A 20,619-nucleotide genomic window follows, 5' to 3' on the forward strand; every position below is an offset into this window, starting at 1 on the left:
TGAAAAGTAGTACTAATTCTCAAACTTTCAAAGAAACAGCAATTCTTAAATCTGAAATAAATTTTAAAGATTTCAAACTAAAAATGAGGAAAACATTTTTTACTTGTCTGGGAAAAAATTCAAAAAACATGAGCTGTGTACTGCCATTAAAAGCAATTTGACCAACCACTGTGAATTACCTGGGTTCACGGTCATAATATATTTACAAAACTATCACCATTTAAGTCACATTGGATTTTCAGACCACACCAAAGCAGTGACAAGTACAGTCTCACTCTCTCCACTTTGTCCTAACCTAGTCATGAAGATTGTTATTCGAGTAGAAGCTGGAGGCCTCCGATACAGTTTTGGACATGCTCCGGGACAACGATCCATTGGAGGTGAGGTCCAGGGAGGAGCTGAGGAGAGCTGGCCCAGAGGCAGTGACGCTTTTGGGCTTGGCCGTGTCCCCGTCGTCCCCTACCTGGAGGACGGTGGACACGCTGGTCTCCATACGGCTGGCTTTGTAGACACTGGTTTGGGTTTGGAGGTACCTGGTGGACTTGAGTTCCAGACCCTCGTAGGAGCCGCGAGGGACGCACGGGCAGCAGCGAAAAGCCTGTTTGAAACCAGCTCGGAACCTGGAGACACAAAAGAAGTACGTTTATAGCAGGTCTGTAGTCGGCTAAAGAAAGATGCCCCCGCCTAAAGCTATTACATTATCTCTCTGAGTCAATCTGCACCCACAAGACTGTGCAAAAGTTCATGAAAAACAACTATTTATGCAGAAAAATAATAGGAAACAATCTAAACACACAGGGCTTATTTGCATATCAATAAACAGAAAAATGTTTGAAGTTGCTCTAAACTTTTAAAAATGTGCTTTATAGTTACGTTCACTTTCTCTTTAGTCTCACCTGTGGGGCAAGGATGCAAAGACAAGGAGGCAAAGACACAAAAGAAAGGGCACAACGAAGCAAGAAGGTAAGGACAAAAGGAAGCATAGAAGGTAAGGACACAGAAATGCAAGGAGGAAAGAACACAAGGAAGCAAGGAGGAAAGGATGCAAGAAAGGACGCAAGGAAGGAAGGCGGTAAGGAAGCAGAGGGCACAAGGATGCAAAGATACAAGGGAGCAAGGAAGGAAAGGATGCAAGGAAGGCAGGAGGTAAGGAAACAGAGGGCACAAGGATATAAGGGAGCAAGGAAGGAAGGAGGTAAGGAAGCAGAGGGCACAAAGATGCAAGGATATAAGGGAGCAAAGAAGGAAAGAGCTAAGGATGCAAGGATACAAGGAAGCAAGGAAGGAAAGGATGCAAGGAAGGATGCAAGGAACGAAGGGGGTAAGGAAGCAGAGGGCACAAGGATGCAAGAATACAAGGGAACAAGGAAGGAAGGAGGTAAGGAAGCAGAAGGCACAAGGAGCAAGGATACAAGGGAGCAAAGAAGGAAGGAGGTAAGGATGCAAGGATATAAGGAAGGAAGGAGGCAAGGGTGCAAGGGTGCAAAGATCACAAAGATGCAAAGAAGCAAGGAAGCAAGGAGGTAAGGGCACAAGTATGCAATGAAGGAAGGAGGAAAGGAAGGACTGTTAATACAAAAGACAATCTTGTTTACAAAAATGTGCAAAAGAATGTGGATTGTCTTTATAGGAAATGTAAAACCAGTGACTTCCTGTGAACTGATCACAACAAATACCAGTAGTAGTAGTTTTAGTTGGACGAAATATATAAAAGACAGACTGAAGTTAGAAGAATTGCAGGTGCCATTTTCCTGTGTATTTATATCTTAACGTGGATAATCCCAAAGACAATCAAAGAGAAATGTCAGCAACAGAAAGTTACTTTTTATACAATGAATTCTCTATTTTTTATAAGTATTTGCTCAAGAGCCGTATTTACACAAACGGACACATTGTGTAATTAGGTTTGCCAAGTACACAAGAGGCTTAGACTGTGCTCTAGAACCATCAAGTCACACTTCCAGCCTCTCTTTCCCCCTCCCTCTCTCCATCCTCCTCCCTCTCTATCTCTCTCCACGTCCCTGTCTCTCGTTCTCCCACTCCCCATCTCTCTCCTCCTCCTCCCTGTCCCTCTCTCCTCCTCCTCCCTGTCTCTCTCTCTCTCTCCACCTCCTTTTCTCCTTCTCTCCCGCTTCCTGTCTCTCGTTCTCCCCCTCCCCATCTCTCTCCACCTCCCTATCTCTCTCCCATTCCCTGTCTCTCTTTCCCCCTCCCTTACTTCTCCTCTGCCCCACCGTCTCTCTCCTTCTCTGTGTCTCTCGTTCACCCCCTCCTCCTCCTCTCTCTCCATCTCTCTCCACTCTCTCTCTCTCTCTCCCTCCTCTCCCTCTCTCCTCTCCTGTCTCTCTCTCCTCTCTCCTCTGTCTCTCTCTCTCTCCACCTCCCTGTCTCTCTCTCCCTCTCTCTCTCTCTCTCTCTCTCTCCTCCTCCTGTCCCTCTCTCTCTCTCCTCTTCTCTCCTCTCTCTCTCTCTCCTCTCTCTGTCTCTCTCCCTCCCTTCTCTCTCTCCCTATCTCTCTTTCCCCTTCCCTGTCTCTTTCACACCCTCCCTTACTTCTCCTCTGTCTCTCTCCCTGTCTCTCTCTCCTCCTCTGTGTCTCTCATTCACCCCCTCCTTCTCTCTCCTCCTCTGTCTCTCTCTCTCTCCACCTCCTTGTCTCTCTCTCTCCCCCTCCATCCCTCTCTCTCCCTTCCTGTCTCACTCTCTCCTCGTCCTTGTCCCTCTCTCCCCCTCCATCCCTCTCCCTCCTTGTTTCTCTCTCCTCCTCCCTGTCTCCCTCTCCCCCTCCTTCTCTCTCTCCCCCTCCTCCTCCCTCTCTCTCCCCACCCCTCCTCTCTCTCCCTCTCCCTCTCCCCCTCCGTCCCTCCCTCCATCCCAGCAGCCGAGCCCACAGCAGCACATCAAAAGCACAGATCATGAAACAGAGCCTTGTATCTGCCAGAGGAGTCCAGCTCACACGGTTCAGGTACACGTTCTTCATTAAAACCTGTGTCCACATGAGTGACACCTCGTCCATGGGCTCAGACAGGTGAGGGAGCGGAGCAGATCATGGCACGTTCCCGCTCCATGTGAACACGCAGCCTCTGTTTAGTCAAGCTTAAGTTATCCGGATTATGTGGCTTGTTTGTGGGATGTTCTGACATAACAGCGCACTGACGCACTGTTGTCATGATACTAACATTTCAAACACCATTCAGAGTGCATTATGTAACTTTTTGGTTGGAGGACCATCACCTGTCTGCACCTGTTTTTATGGAAATGTCATTGCTCTGCCTCGAATGTTCCACAGTGTGACATTAAACAGCTCAACCTCACAGTTACTCAGTTACAGCTGGTTTTATAACTCATGAATACCTTGAGAAACGGGTTGCCTCTCCAAAATTCTGACCTGTAACTTGGTCTGGTTTGGTCTCCACGGAGATAGAAAGGTTTAAAGCCATACTGTGAAACATTTCAGACAAAGAAATAAGAGCTCCGTGGAGAAAAGCCTTCCACCAGAAAAGTTACGCAATCCACCTTTAATAGTAAGGAAAATGCTCGATACCATAAATATGTTAAAACACACACACTTAGAAGCAACAACAAAATAATAATAATAATAATAATAATAATAACAGTGCTTTTTAAAGTGACTATATGGTTCTATACTGATGTTGTTCAAGATTACTCTAAAACTGTTCAAGAAAGATCACATCTATGGAATTTTTTTAGGTATTGATACTTGGATACTGGTTTTAGTATCAGTTAGTATCAGATTTTTGACATCCTGAGTGAGGTGTCAAGTTTTTTGGGTCACTTTTAAATGGCATCTAGTGTTTTTTTTAGCTGGTTTTATATAGATTTAGCCATTTACTACTTAAAAGTCACAATCACAAGGCAGGTTCAAGCTTTGCTCAATGACACAAAAAGAGTGGGGCTGCACTATTTAGCAAAAATATATCTTAATGCAATTTTTCTGATTTATTTTTTAATATGATTTTAACCACGTCCAGAAGAAGTGACAAAAAGACTGAAATATGAACAGACACAATACAAGATACAAGAAACACATTTCTTTTCCCACACATGGGCAAATACATGTTTGCCCACACCTGAATGACAGGGTTAGCAGGATATTTTGTTGTGTGTGGAGAAAATGATGGTACTTCAAAATTGCAGCCTTTGCGATTTGCGGATTGCTCCCATTAGAATGGGCACCCCAATTTTAGGCTGAATCTCACTCTGTCCCTGTCAGCTGCTGCCACATTTAGATCCACTAACATTTTGTCAAACCATATTACAAAATAGTTCAGTTCAGTTTTCCTAGACAAACATGCATTTTCTTCTGGGTGCTAAACTTGAGTGAAAACTTTCCCTGTGAATATGGTCTGCGGTTGCCAGATTGGCTCTCATCCTGCAGGCTGCAGCTCAGGCTTGTTTCATTAACTTTTGGAGCATCGCCTTGTGGACGAATTGGCTATTCTCATTTGTGCATTGTGTACTCAATTTGTGAATATAATATGTTTGTTTAGAAAGATCATAATAAAATATAAATCATATTAAGTATATCCAATTAATGCACAGCAATAAATAATCAAAAAAGTGAATTAAAGGGCCGGTTTCTATTTATTCAAGCAAAATTTGTCTTGCCCCAGTACAGATATATTGTATGAGAAGCTCTTGACGTCAAAGTATTTCAGCTCTGTACTGTCTGCATTAAATTAAACAAGATTTTATTGTCCTATAATCAGGAAGTATGCATTTGCTTTAATGTCATGGAAAATGTTCATACTGGCTTTAATACTGTCATTTATTGTGCTGTTTTGGTGTCATTTATGTGAAACATAAATGTGAAACATAAATGAAAGTTAATTCTTCAAACTTCAAAACATGGACAAAATGGTGCCGTTTAAAAAATATGAGGAAAAATCTCTTCTCTTTCTTCTCTGCGATTTGCATTTTCAGAGCATTGTAAGCATTTCATGTTTAGAAAATAGCACTACAATTTTGAATTTGAATTTGAAGAAGCACATTTTCATAACAAAACCATTTCCAATCCAATTTCCACACACTACAGTCTTGTTGTATTGGGTCAGCAGTTCAAACTCAGAGGTCTTGCACTGGCGCCGTGAGGGAAAGTGCAAAGTGCATTGTGTATAATTGAGATAATAATAATAATTCCGGTAGAGCTTGCGGTCCATCAGTCTGTTCCATGATGGTAATTAGCACCAAATGTCAACACACACATTTGCTCTGACCTTTTAGAGGAAGCCACACATTTGACCAACTCTCCACCATACGCTGCGTTAATGTAGGACTGACATAAATAATGACCGATAATGGCATGGGTACAAGTTTGGACAATGGAGGCAGGAAAAGGGCAAAGGGCAAAGGTGAAAGAGTGAGGAGTCTCTCAAAGTGAAGACACCAGACAGGAGGAGACAGGACACGGACGAGAAGGACGGGAAGCCATCGATCATGACTCACTTTCAATTATCTGGGACAAAACCAAATCGATATGAAAAAGTCTAGCACTGAAATATCACCTCCTTATAAAACACCTGGATACCAAGAATGGTCCGACACAAGAACAATACACAGGGCTGTGATCAGAGACTCTAATCATTTTGTTATCCAAGCTTTTTATTACTAACATGCTAATTAAAGCTTATATTGATTAAAAACACATAGTGATACAGCAAAAGGAAAAAAAAAACAAAAAAAAACATAACAATTCTTGAATCTAATTTCACAATCAAATTTAAATTCAAATTCAAATTTACACTGCTTTAGATTAATTTAAAGGGACAGTCCGGAATTTTAGACATAGGGCTTCATTTTCTTGTGAGACAGAGTGTTGGAGACGTGTGGAGACACTTTTTTGAATATTCCATCCAGTCCTTGTATTTGCTAGACTAGCACATGTCAATGGCCATAGTTAGCCTGCTACTAAAAACAGTCTTACCCACATAAATCACCCACATAAAATCTCACCATCTAAATAACTTTTGAGTTTTATTTTGATTGATAATTTCCCCTATTGTGGGACAAATAAAGGTTTGTCTTATCAACTCTACTTCTTCTGCTGAGAGGTCACACTTCATTGTGATTGGTTAAATTCACTGTTACTTTCACTGTAACCCTCACCGCCATGACAGTGTGACTAATGTTGAGCTACAACCTGTGGAGCTTTATTGGTGATTTCAAAAACAGTGAATCATCCAAGAATTATACAGGACCCTGCCCTACAGGACACAACAGAATCTAACATTCTGTGAGGATTTTAGCCTGTTGGTGGAGTCGGTGGTGAAGCAGATGCAGCATTAAAAACACTGAATTTGATTATATCACCCATCCCTAAATGCATGTCATTATTTTAGTGCAGTGCATGGAGCTACTTTTAGCATAGAGAATGCTAAGCTCTACCCTCATGTTTATATGTGCTGGCATTTCAGAGACAGGTGGGCAAACTCAAGTCAACCGTTCAGTCCCTTGAGAATCTTATTCTTCAAATGTTTTCAGCCTCGGGGTTTGACGAGGTCTTTTCACAGAGCGAGATTTCTCTACAGGAAGGTGACAAGACTTTTCCAGGAGCACCACCTTGTCACAGCAGCAGCGAGAGCAGTGCATGATGGGATTTCTCAGTCTGATGCATGGCAGGGAAGTTAGATGTGGTTGGAGTCATAAGGTTTCAAAGAGTGTTAGAAATAAGGAATAAGACTTAGACTATTGAATTTAAATGAAATAATTTGGTTTTAGTCACCATTTTGGTGTGAAGTTTGATTTAAAAAGCATTTGCAAAAGCTGCCCAAGGCCAGTCTTGGTATATTCAAGATTTGGTTAAGTCTGGTTAAGATTTGTATACTAGCAGATGGCAAAGAATATTATATATATATATAATAAAAAAATCTAGAGACATTTTATTATAATAAATAAACAGTAAACAAAACAAAAATGTATATAGTTTTTATCTTGCACTAAGCACGAGATATAGAGCAAGATAAAAATCAGATAACTATAATAATCAGACAATCCAGTAATTAGTCCTTATTGTGGGTGTGTGTTAACATGGTCAAGAGAAATCTGATCTGACCAAAAACACAAAAACACCAAATCTGTCTATCTATAGACTGACCCAGGGGTTGCCGCTGTATGTGGTGCGTATATAAACAGAAAACAAAACAAAACACTGAAAGCAGATTTAAACTAATTCCTTTTAAATGGTTTGCAGTGGTCCAAAGTGATTCCTCTTTTCACAACTCTCAGAAACCAGAGCAGAGTTTTCCCCAACAACAACTGGCAACTTCCTGATTATTTTACTACAAAACATTTCATAAATGGTAAATGGTCTAATTTTTTACAGGCCATTTCCACCCAATTCACATGCACACATTCCTACCCCAGTGAACACAGACACTAGGGGCAATGTGAGTTAAGCATCTTGCCCAAGGACACAACAACAGCATTCATTTATGGCATTGTTTCCCAAAGACTAGGTCGTGACCCTCAGGTGGGTCACAAGGGTGTCACGATCTGCATGTAGGTCTGTAATATGCATATACATGCATCTCTGCACACCTCTGCTCCTCACTTTCTCGGCAGCACTGTCTTGCCTAACTAGTTTTCTGTGGGAAACACTGATTGCTGTTTTCCCTTGTTTAAAACATGAGTACTGTATTTTTCGGACTATAAGGCGCACTTAAAATCCCTTTATTTTCTGAAAAATCAAGAGTGCGCCTTATGTATTAATTCTAGTTGTACTTACTGACCGCAAAATGATTTTCACATATATTCCACTGAGTCGTGTTCTTTAGTCCGACAGAAGCTGTCACATCAGCAGCACAAGGAGCGAGCTGTTTTCTTTAATCGCTTATAGTTCATGCAAATGAGTCATATGGTTTTAAGTTTTGTTTCTGTAAAATTAATTGCATTAAATTAAATTGCATTAAACACATTATTACTCAATGTATATTTGAGTCCTCCTCATAGGAAATAAAAAAGTCTTAAGTCTCAAGTGTTTTTCGTTTGTTTGGCTTAATGTGAATTATAATCAGATGCTCCTTATGTGGGTCAGTCCACCTCAGTTCACCCAATGAGTTAAACCCTACTTTGCCAAATTTTGATGAAACTTAGTATATAAGTAAATCACAGTCAGAAAAGCCAACATTTTAGTTGGATCGGACCAACAGTTTCCGAGATATTGCAATTTAATTTTTTTCACTTTTTTGCGTGGTCACCAAATTTCAGATTACATTTACTCAGCAACTACTGGTCTGATATCAAAAAGGAAGGTATCTCTGGAAAGGGGACATCATAAGGATTCCAGATCTTTATTTTGAGTACTTTTGAGCTGAATTACCTTTTGACCAATATATTGACTTTGAAACTGACAATAAGGGACATGCCCTCAATGACACTAATAGAAAAAAATTTAGCCCTATATGTCTACTACAACATCATCAAAAAATCTGGAGGGTTTTTCTTTTTTATTTTCACACACTGATTCATAACCTCGCAGCATTAGGATTCATTTGCTCGACGGTAGGTGGGTACTTTTTTATTTAACCAATCGCTGCTATTTGATCATGACGGATGTAATGCGCTGCTAACGGGGCAAACTGGTATATTAAGCTTTTCCCAAATCCCGTAGGAAGAAGGGCAATAACGTCTTTCTTGATCAAATTCACCAAACATTCTCTTTGTTCCGGCTTTAAATCCTCGTTCTTGGGAATCATTGCCAACACAGAATATATGGCTCTTCGCTGATTGGCTGGTGCCAAACTCGCACTTCCAGGGTTTTTGCGGGTTTTAGTGTATTGTGATTCCAGACCTAGTCGCTGGAGAGAAATAAAACTGAGCGTAGGCACTAGGTGGTGCCAACCTGGCTAGGTGGAATGACCCATGTATGAAAATAGACAAGATAATTCAACATTATTGATACAGCAATTTATAATCCGGTGCACCTTATAGTCTGAAAAATATGGTAATACTAATTATTCAGAGAGACATGATCACTCAGTCAAAAATAAAATATGCTCATTAATGATTCAAATTTATTTTGTGATTTTGAATAAGGTCTATGAACGTGGGTCACAAAGATTTGTGACTTTTAAAATATGGGTCCCCAGAAAAAAGTTTGGGAAACAAACAAAGATCTATGTGAGCTGGAATCCAGAAAGAAATCCAACAAAATCAATGTGTCTAAAATATAATGGTATAACAATCTGACCATATATATACATATATATATATATATATATATATATATATATATATATATATATATATATATATATATATATATATATATATATATATATATATATATATAAGCAAATAAATAAAAATAAATAACAGTCTCTGAAAATATGTAACTCCTTATAATAATAGTCTGTGATAATATGTAACTCCTTCCTCTGTTACACGCATGCTATAGATAAGAAAAAAGATTGAGAAATGATTTGTCATGAAACTAGGCTTCTAATGATAGGCTGGAGCACAGGAAACCCACACACACAGATATAAGCCGAAACAAAAATCCCATTAGACTTATCTGGCAGTAATGTGTGTGTCTGACCTGTCATTGAGGCAGCAGTAGATGATGGGGTTGTACATGGTGGAGCTCATGGCCAGCCACATGATGAACAGATACACTTGCTGGATGTAGCGCTCCTCAAACATGTCCGGAAAGAACTGGTGCAACAGAAAATACACGTGGTACGGCAACCAGCAGATCGCAAACGTGCACACCACTACGATCATCATCTTCACCACCTGAGGGAGGACAAAACAAGAGAGATATCAAAGTAAACAGTGCGTGATTACTATTGTGTTTTGGTAGAAATGTCAGATGGTTATCGGTGAGCAATTTCGGCTACGAGACCTGCATCAGATTTGCCATTTCAGAGAAGACTGCAATCTGCACTGAGAAACAAGACTTTCAGAACATATTTGTAGCTCTGCTCTACAGGTACACCAAGTTTTTTCTATAAAATTACAGGATTATGTTACTCTTTGTGGAGTTCTACTATTCTACTATTTACATTAATGCAGCCTTTGTGATTTGATAATTGTGGTAACTCAAAATTTCAAATTCAATTCATTTGCAATATATTGTGCAGCTCCAATTGTCATTATATAGGGGAGAAAAGGTGGTCAGTTATGATAGTTTGAAAGTTTGGAGTCGGTGAAACAAGACGAAGTAACATACACTTTATCGCACACCTAAGATGTAATCAGAGGAGACAGCTATCTCTACAGTCTGGCAAATTATCTATTTAAGCAGCCTATAAGCATGTCATCATCAACAGGGAGGTACAAAACAGGAAGTGACAAAACATGCAAAGGGACTAGCACAACTGTCTGACATAAAGAAATGTCTAGTTAAAGGTGCATTATGTAACTTTTCTGGTGGAGGGTCTGTCAAAAGGAGGGTCGTCAGTTACTTCTCAGTACAAACATAAAGACGCTAGGCCACTTTTACTCAAAATGATGCGGAATCATGTTATTGACATTAACGCCGTTCATAATCACCTACACAACATAAATCATAGGCTACAACACATGAACCACGACTAAACCAGGACTGAACCTGGACTGAACCAGGACTAAAACAGAACTGAACTAGTACTGAATCAAGCCTAAACCAGGACTGAACCAGGAGAACTAAACCAGGACTGAACCAGGAGGACTAAACCAGGACTAAACCAGGTCTGAACCAGGACTAACCAGGACTAAACCAGGTCTGAACCAGGACTAAAACAGAACTAAACCAGGACTGAACCAGGACTAAAACAGAACTAAACTAGTTCCTAGTTCAGACCTGGACTCTTATGTCTCAGTCACTATAGGGCAGTAGTGCAGATATCATGAGTCTATGCAGGTTGTTTTCACCATTGCCAACAGCTCTGGTTTGACATTTAAGTTGTAGCTATTTTATTTTTGTTATTTTTTTTTTTTATAGGAGAAGTGGGTAGACGGCGTAACCCCCTGTACCACGCCCACTACACCCCTGGCATGGAATGTTTCACTATATCTCATCTCACCTTTCTGTAATCATGGAGACCAAACCAGACCAAGTTACAGGTCAGATGATTTTGACTCACTGTCAAAATGCCTGCTTTTCTAGGTATTTTTGAGCTATAAAACCACCTGTAATTGAATAAATGTCCGGTAGAGTTGTTTAAAGTTTAATATCCACAGACACAAGCAGGTGATGGACCTTTCAACAGAAAAGTTACACAATACACCTTTAAGTTAAGTGAGCCATTCTACTGCGCATTAAAGCTGAAATGTATTTTCATGGGGTTGTGTGAGGTTCAAAATGAATAGTTTTGTCTGTAGGATAAAAATCAGTAACTCTAAAGAAGAAAGAGTGTTTTGTTTTTTGTATTTGTGGTTAGAAGTACGTAAAACAAAACAAGAGCGTATTCTATGGTTGAAAAAAATAGGATGGATATTTTCAAGAGGGAGATCTGATTCCCAGCACTAGTAAATAAACTACAACATATTTTTCTGTGTATTTTGTTCAACCTCACAGATTATCAGAGCAATGCATAATGTACGGCAACTTATAACTGGTTATTGTCAAAAAGTATAGATAATAAAAAGAGAAAGAGAAAAAAATTTGAACATTGCGATCTCCGTGTTGTGTAACTTCATTTGGTTTTCATCTTGGTTGATAAATGATACAGTCTTTAAGAGGAAAATAGAAACTCCACTGTTACAAAGACCATCACAGGGAAGTAGTGCATTATGTATATCTCACATTACCATACATCACACGCTTCATTAGCCATTTACTTTTCAGTTGATGCATGTTTTGTGTGCCATTCAGAGCCAAAAAATCACTTAACAAAGCTCCTTCCAGCACAGTATGTAGTCTTTTGTTGGGCAATATTGATAATAGCTTTACACGCGGGAGATTGATGGAGGGAGTGCGTTGCTGAATTCAAAGATGTAGCATAGAGAGAAGCACAGTACATCATAATGTCCACTGTTGGGCAAGTTACTTCAAAACTGTAATGTGTTATTTATTATTTGTTACTGTCATTTTAAAGTAATTTGTTACATTACAATATTACTGCTTTTAAAATGTAAGACATTACACGACTATTGCATTACTTTGAAGTTACTCTCACCAAATAACTGCGAAGATGCTGAACTTTTGGGCCGTACATGGACTGAACTAGGACTAATCCAGGACTGAACCAGGTCTAAACTAGGTCTAAACCAGGACTATACCAAAACTGAACCAGGACTAAGCCAGGACTAAACCAGGTCTAAACCAGAACTATACCAAAACTGAACCAGGACTAAGCCAGGACTAAACCAGGTTTAAACCAGGACTAAAAACCAGAGCTAAACCAGGATTAAACCAAGGACTGAAACGAGGACTTAACCAGGACTAAACCAGAGCTGAACCAGAGCTGAACCAGGACTGAACCAGGACTATACCAAAACTGAACCAGGACTAAACCAGGTCTAAACCAGAACTATACCAAAACTGAACCAGGACTAAGCCAGGACTAAACCAGGTCTAAACCAGAACTATACCAAAACTGAACCAGGACTAAGCCAGGACTAAACCAGGTCTAAACCAGAACTATACCAAAACTGAACCAGGACTAAGCCAGGACTAAACCAGGTCTAAACCAGAACTAAACCAGAACTATACCAAAACTGAACCAGGACTAAGTCAGGACTAAACCAGGTCTAAACCAGGACTAAACCAGAGCTGAACCAGGATTAAACCAAGGACTGAAAAGAGGACTGAACCAGGACTAAACCAGAGCTGAACCAGGACTAATCTTGGACTAGGACTTGGAATCTAGGACTGCCCCTGAGAGAACCCCGAGCTCGTGGAGCAGGGTGTCCGCAAGGCGCGATAGGAGCACAGAGCTCTGCTACAGTCCTTTCGCCCGCGGTTACCCTACAGCCTATGCGGGTGCACCTCCGGGCCCATCTCGATATTCGCAACAGTAACAATGGCGTTTCATCACTGTTGATATCACGGTGATTTTAGCAAATTTGTATGAAGAAAAACAAACTTCAATCCAGGTTAAAAATCCACTGTGACGCGCGTTACTGACATTTGTACTGAGTAAAATATAAAAAATTTTTCCCTGTAATGTCTTACATTACTGCATTACAGCAAAAAGCAATGCATTACAGTAATTCATTACTTTTATAAGGCGTTACTCCCAACACTGATAATGTCAAATATTTTTGTTAATCAGCACAATCTGGAGCCAAGACATAGCTACCTCTGACCGCAGACAAGTTATAATGTTTTCAGTTTCTCCATTAACACTCATTTTACTCAGTACTTTTGCATATTATATTATTAGCACTACTTATAAATAGACAACCTCTACTGAAAGCAGCCTCGGTGTCAGATTATGTGTCTTAACTTTACTCCCAGAAGCACTTTGCTAAATCATGACATCAAGTGTAAGTAAGCTACTGTAATGAAAACATGTTGCATAAGTCTCCACCACTGTCTTACCCGTCAGCCCCAAAATATATCTCATTACTGGATGAGTACGGCAAGCCCACCCAGGTTTAACTTTACCAGTTGTGAGCAGCAATATCTGTCTTCCGTTGCCCCCAGTGTCATGAAAGATAAATGGTATGACGTGATGCATTCAAGGTGTGCACGCTTCACCTCCTCCTCCTATTAATAAGCCTGTGTCAGGTGAAATAAAAGAGGAGCTATACGTCCACACAATGGCCCAAGTCCTGTTTGAAGTGCAGTGTTTGAGATGGAAATGTGAAGCATGGAGAGGTGTCATTATACTGGACATAGGCTATAATAAAGACTAATAGAGGTGTAGGTGCTAGACAGGGTTGTTAAAGGTGCACTGCATAACTTTTAGGTTGTGGGTCCATCGGCTGTGTTTTGCTACAGAGATGTCATTGCTCTGCCTGGAATCTTCCGCATAATGACATTAAACAGCTCTACCTTTTATTTATTCAATTACATGTGGTTTTGTAGCTCGAAAAACAGGCATTCTGACATACTGTGAAACATTGTAGACAAACCAAAAACATCTTCACCCACATTTATGAATTCTTTCCAAAAACACAGAGTCTGGGCAGGTCCAAAATAAGTGAGAGGTGGTTTCATTTTTCAGTTCGCAAAATGCAGTTTGTGTCCACTGCCCTTCTAAGATGATTCTTTAGCAGATAACAGCGATGTAGAAGTTGGTAGCAGATTTTGCCTTGCTGGTGATGAGATATTTGTGAGGTAATGTCCGTACATTTTTCCATGGGATATTGTCAATAGAGTCTGGCTGCTAACTGCTAGGGCTCCGTTTGGGAGTCATATCATCTGTCATCATATCACTGAATACATCTCAGAACGTCTAATAAACAAAATGTGAACCAAATTGTGTTAAATTAATACTACTAAGTTCAGAAAAATATTGGAACAAATTTATAATTTTGTTGATTAAAATAAAATGGCAAATATTTGTAGGGACTATTTGTCCCCACCATCCCTATGTAAACCTATGCCCATGAAAGCATTTGATGAACTTGCCACAGGAAAAGTTACACCAGCACCTTTAAACCACTTAGTGCGCTGTCACTTCAGTAAATTTTTAAGAATTGGAGAAATACACTGTGGTTTGTAGATTGTGGTATGAAGGAGTAGTGACTCATGGTTCATTCAAATCCAAAAGTTAACGATAAAATCCAGGCTGTGTATATTGTTTACTTTACCAAAATTGGCATTTTAGAATCATTAACCATCACCAGTTAATAATAGTTTCCCATTCTCATTTACCATCTTGAAGTTGTATTTAGCATGAATTATGCAAGGTTGAGTAATCTTTATACTCCTGTATTCAAGACGACCACCACAAATATATTTATATATATACATTTTTATTTTACTTAATGAGTGATGTGCATAGGATTCGGCAGCGTTGCATACAAATAAAAAAGTCTGCTACTGCTATGCACAAGGGGCATACAGCATGCAGCACTTTGTTGTGATGATTTTCAGCTCTCATTGGGCACAGCGATTTTCATACACACAAGTTATTTTATTTTAACTTTTTTATCAAATAGTTCAGTCCATATTTTAAATGTCCACAATTTGACAAAATGATCTAGAGGTGTCATAAATTATAACTATAGAGCAGAAATCTTTAAAGGTGCATTATGTAACTTTTTGGTTAGGGTCCATCACCTTCTTGTTTCCATAGATATGTCACTGCTCTGCCTGGAATGTTCCACAATATGGTATTAAACAGCTCTACCTTACATTTATTCAATTACAGGTAGTTTTATAGCTCAAAAATACTTAGAAAAACAAGCATTCTGACTGTGAGCGGAGTTGCCTCTCTACAGATCTGACCTGTAACTTGGTCTGGTTTGGTCTCCATGAAGATAGACAAAACTATATCATCTCCACCAGAAAAGTTACACAATGCACCTTTAACATCTAGACACAATCTACAATTTTCTCTCATATAACTTAGTATATATAGCCCTGGTGCCTGTTTTACCCTCCTGCATTTATGGAAAACCTTGACTTCTGTCTCCAAAGTCTGTTTCAAACCAAGGACCGGCTGAAGATATCATTAGTGGGCACACACATACAGAATAAAAAGGAGTGTGGTGCTGGATGGACACTTGTATTTGATGTGGAGGTCTTCATTAAACCAAGAGGCTGGGCATAAGGTAGAGCTACAGGCAGATCAAGGACACCAATCATCAATACAGGGGAGACAGGACCATCGGGGATACATAGAGGTTGCTGCTGTACGTGATGTGTATTAGACTGTCGTCATCGTATTTTCAAACAGGAAAAAACAAGAAGAAATATTACTCGGAGAACCGGCTTTGCCACTGTATCTGATTTTTACCATCTTAAAGTTAAAGTTGCACTATGTAAATCTGGTGGAGAGTCCGTTACCTGCTTGTTTCTATGTTCCAAACTATGGCATTAAACAGCTCTGCTTTACATTTATTTAATTACATGTGGTTTTATAACACAAAAATACCTCGAAAAACAGGCATTCTCAGGTCGCTTCTCCACAGATCTGATCTGTAACTTGATGATCAAAAGATTTAATGCCATACTGTAAAAGATTTCAGACAAAGCAATAACATCTCCATGGAGAAAAGCATTTGATGGACCCTCCACCAGAAAAGTTACACAATGAAAAGTAGAACAAATTCCTTTTAAATGGTTAACAGTTGTCCAAAATTATTCTTCATTTACCTTTCACAATTCTCAGAGACCAAAGCTTTGCTTCCTGATAATCGGGCAATGAAAGGCTTCAGAATTAGAAGCAGAGCAGATAGTAGTTTTTGTAGATTTTTTTAATGTTGTACTTGTAATTTTGCATAATTCTAGCATATAGCTTTACTATACATTTAAAATTAGAGGAGTTACTGAATACAACTCATGTCCCAGTTGTCCAATTGTCCAAAACTGACTCATCACTACATCTGCACACATATTTGTATTGCATATTTACACTGTATTGAAGAATATGAAAGTAGTATGAAATACAAAATTCAGTTCTACACAGTTGTTGTTGTTTTTTTTTTAATTGCATCAAATTGTAACTAGTAACTAGACTTTTTGAACTTTTACTTTCACTTGAGTACAAATTTGGCAGCAGTAAATTATTAGCTATGCGACTATACTTTTACATGAGTAGAAATTGTCAATACTCTTCGAAAACTATGAAAACCTACAGCTCACACGTACTTATTCTCAAAATGAAACTAAAATCAAATAATCTTAAACACATGTCTCTAGCTTTGTTTATCTCGGGGCAATAGTATATAGCTTTGGAGTCCCACTATGCCTTTCACTTCATTTTGTCAGTTTGATCCCACATGTTCCCTTTCATTTGTGAAGGATTTCAAAGACACAGCTCCAAATAAACGCCAAACATGCTATTTCCACATGTCAACAATTCTTAGCTTACTGAATCTCATTTTGAATATATCTATGGGCTTTCAAGGATGTCTCTTGTACAAAGCTATGGAAAGCAGGTCTGGTACAGGAGAGTTCTTTTATTTATTGAGTCGCTGCATTAATGTTTATTTTAAAGGAACTGTACGCTTCTAGCTTATTACCAGCGTCTTAACCATAAAGAGGACACAGAGTTTTTCTCGTTGTCAGTATAAAGCGCATATACTGCATTGGCTGTAGGTGCCGGCGTTTAGGTAGTGAGGATTCAGATCAGGGAAGTATTTTTAGGTTTAAACCAACTGAATTTCACCCCTGAAACTCGCAACCCAAATGAGAGACTCGTGTGAGGCTCGTTCTAAAGTCAAGCTACGTTTATATGATGACGGTCTGAACAGAAGACGCAAAAGTGGAGTAACGTTTTGACTTTTTATTCTGCATTTAGACAAGCGTTTTCGGGAGGAAATCTGCGTGCATACGGTGACGCAAAAGTGTGTGGAATTCGATTGGGTCTGCATGCCAGGTGGCTAGGTGGTGATGTATATGACGTAAACGCGTACGCGACGTGAGCAGATCTGACCAGAGTTTTGCGTCTTGGGCAGTGTAGACGGAAACGCTACAGCGGAGCGTATTCAACTTTTCCACTCTGGAAGGTGGTTTCAGATTTTTGTGTTTTTAAGCCCTAAAAACACCGTCACAGTCTAAATGAAAGGCACTTCTGATAAAATATTTTGTCATTTTTACCCGCAAGCGTTCTCATGTAAACTAGAGGTCTGCACGGGACTGAATTTTCAAGAATTATAATTTTCAATCCCGCTCCAGCCCGCAAGTCCACCACGATGGGGACATTTGCTTTCTTAAGCTCTATTAAACACGGAGAAGTGGAAATGAATTGTCTAAAATGGGCATGAGATTAGATTACATATGCAAATTTTAGGCTGCTAAAAATGTTTTTATTAAGGCCAAATAAAATATCCAGCACAAATTATGCATGATAGGCATAAATGAACCATTTGTATATTTTACTTTACACTCATATTAATTTTATCATTCCACCCGCCCGCTTCCCTGTTGTGTAGTCCCGCTTCCGCCAGCGCCCACAGTGAGCTTTCAAAATGTGTCCTGTGTCGTACTGTTTTGCGTTGGGTCCCGGGGGCTCCATGGGTGTGCAGGGCTGTAAACAGGCCCTCAATTTAATGTGAAATGAGCCATAGAACAAATTTTTTTTTTAAAGTGGGTGGAAGATACATTGAAGTGTCAGATGATAAGGTTCTTTTCTTTATTTGTTGTTCTAATAGGCAGAATGTAAAACATAAAAAACGTGACACTAAAGGCCAAGGCACACCAAGACACTTTGATGCTGTCTTATATTCTATGTGTGTGTGTGCACAAAAGAAGAGTGCCTGTGTCTCAAAACACATACACTCTGCGCTGAGTACAGACATGTCTCTACTTTGTGACCAACAAAAGGAGCGCTGTAAGCTTGGAGGAGAGGCACGAGAGATGCAAGAGAGGCAGAGAAAGCCCTGCTGCTCATCTCGGCGGAACACTGGCTCCTCTCCTGCTTCTCTCCGTGTGGGAAACTCTTGCCTCTAGCTAAACTCTCTATAACCTGCTCCAAGCACCGTCTGTCCTCTGCTGTCACTGCCTCACGCTGTTTCTCTCATTTTATAAGTAATCTGCAGATACAACGCTACTTTATAACACCAGTTGTAAAGCTTTTTTAAGAGCTGTGACAGTTTAACATGTGTCAAATGTTGTGTCAATCTCTGGTGTGTGTTGGCCTGAAGAATGTCACACTCCACAATCTCAATTCTTCACAAACAATTCTTCAAGCACTTGGAATTCAATGAATGCCAGATAGAAACATTTAATAACCTACTGTCCAACATTCCAGGCAAAGCAATATCTTCTGGAGGAAAACAGGTGTTGACTGCCAGAAAAGCTACATAGGTCAAACTGATAATGACCAGCAACACCTGAAGCATCATAGACAAGACTGGACAAGAGCGGTAAGAATGAAGTTATGGGGTGAGGACACCTGAAAGCAGTGACACAGGAGTGAGGGGAGCCACAAATATAACTGTTACACTGCACACACGTCATTATGAAACGTCATCTTAATGCGCCAGATTTGTACTAGCTGTTTTTAAGTTTATCATATGACAAATGTACTCAGATATAGCAGTAAGGGTTTTTACTTTTTGAATGCATTGTGCTAATTAAAAATAAGTACTATATGTGCTTATATACAAAATCTGTTATATTTTATCACTGTTCTATGTGTTTATTCTTGAAATATTTTCTCCAGTCCAGTGTTAAACCAATAAAAATTTTAAGATTCAAAATTAAGCATTTATTCAAAAGGCAGATTGAACTTTTCTGCATAAATAGTTGTAGTCTTGTGAGTGCAGTTCGAGTTAGATACAAAGAGATGTCATGCCTCCTTTTTGGTCAATTAACAGATGAGCAAGACATGTGTTTAGTCAAACAAGAATTTCTTTAGTAGCCTGATTCATCATCCGGTTTCACTTCATAGAAGCCATCTGACCTTGCAGCATAGGATTCATTCGCTCGACGGTAGGTGGGTACTTTTTTATTCAAATCGCTTCTATTTGGTCATGACGTATGTAATGCGCCTCTAACAGGGCTTACTGGTATATTAAGCTTTTCTCAAATCCAGTACGAAGAAGGGCAATAACGTCTTTTCTCTTGATAAAATTCACCAAATATTTCTGACATTTTCAACTATTGCGGATTCTGTTAATAATGTTTGCTTTTAGACATTAGCTTACAACTTGACTATAGGGACAACAGTAAAGGGACACTGGGTGGATTGACAAACTGATCCATAAAGCTGGGCACGTAATCAGCTGCAAGCTAGAGACATTTGTCGCAGTGAGGGACAGGGACAGGAGGACACTTTACAAACTGCTCTCCATCATGGACTGGCTGATGCTCGCTGTGGCTGTAGTCGTGAATGTTTTAATCTAAACATACAGAGAACCTGATATTTGTTAATTAGCCCTGGGATAACTTACGTCGGATGTTAGCCAACTGGCTACCGCTATGTTATCTAACATATAGGTGCAATTTCCCGTTCAAAGGAGGTGTTTCTACACAATATTATACAGCAGCGTTCGGTTCCCGTATTCAAGACATTTTTACAATAGATTTGAATTAACCCACTTGTTGGTCGCTGTTGTAGCTTCTTGTACTATTACTCTGTTTTTACCCTCTGCTACAAACTTGAGCTGCGCAGTCTTGATCTTGATCAATGTTTCTTCTGCTCGATGAATAATATCTGTGAAGTGATGACGTATTTTTGACAGTAAAGTTCCGTCTGTGAATTCGTATTCGTACTGATGAAAGCGTAATCGTAAATATTCATTTCGTGATTGTAATTCATAATGTCGTAATTTTTCAATTCGTATTCTGATGGATAAAATACACACAATATATTTTATTTAAGACTGGACTCATTTGAGAGTTTACAAATATTTATTTTATGCGCAACTACAGCCAAATATGCACGGATTTCCCAAATACGCACGGATTTCTATTTTATGTGCACGAATATTTTTGACAGCTTTCTTACTCCATACAGGACTACATTCATGCCATACTCCATAAAGCTGTACATCCTTATGTAATAGATAACCCTTTGTCCTGTCAGTCATCAGTCATCTGTCATCGGTCATCTA

At 39.4% G+C, this 20,619-nt stretch overlaps 1 protein-coding gene across 1 annotated transcript in view; it reads right to left on the reverse strand.

Annotated features, from left to right (window-relative positions):
• Positions 1 to 295: 295 nt before the first annotated feature.
• tacr1a (tachykinin receptor 1a) overlaps positions 296 to 20,619 on the reverse strand; it is a 102,117-nt gene continuing 81,793 nt past the window's right edge. Inside the window, 2 exon segments of the mRNA XM_020928338.2 lie at positions 296 to 620; positions 9,557 to 9,753. Coding sequence (XP_020783997.2) covers positions 296 to 620; positions 9,557 to 9,753 — 522 coding nt within the window.

The sequence above is a fragment of the Boleophthalmus pectinirostris genome, unplaced genomic scaffold (genome assembly GCF_026225935.1).
Source record: "Boleophthalmus pectinirostris isolate CB_2022bp ecotype Guang Dong unplaced genomic scaffold, ASM2622593v1 HiC_scaffold_4, whole genome shotgun sequence".
Classification (NCBI taxonomy): Eukaryota; Metazoa; Chordata; class Actinopteri; order Gobiiformes; family Gobiidae; genus Boleophthalmus; species Boleophthalmus pectinirostris.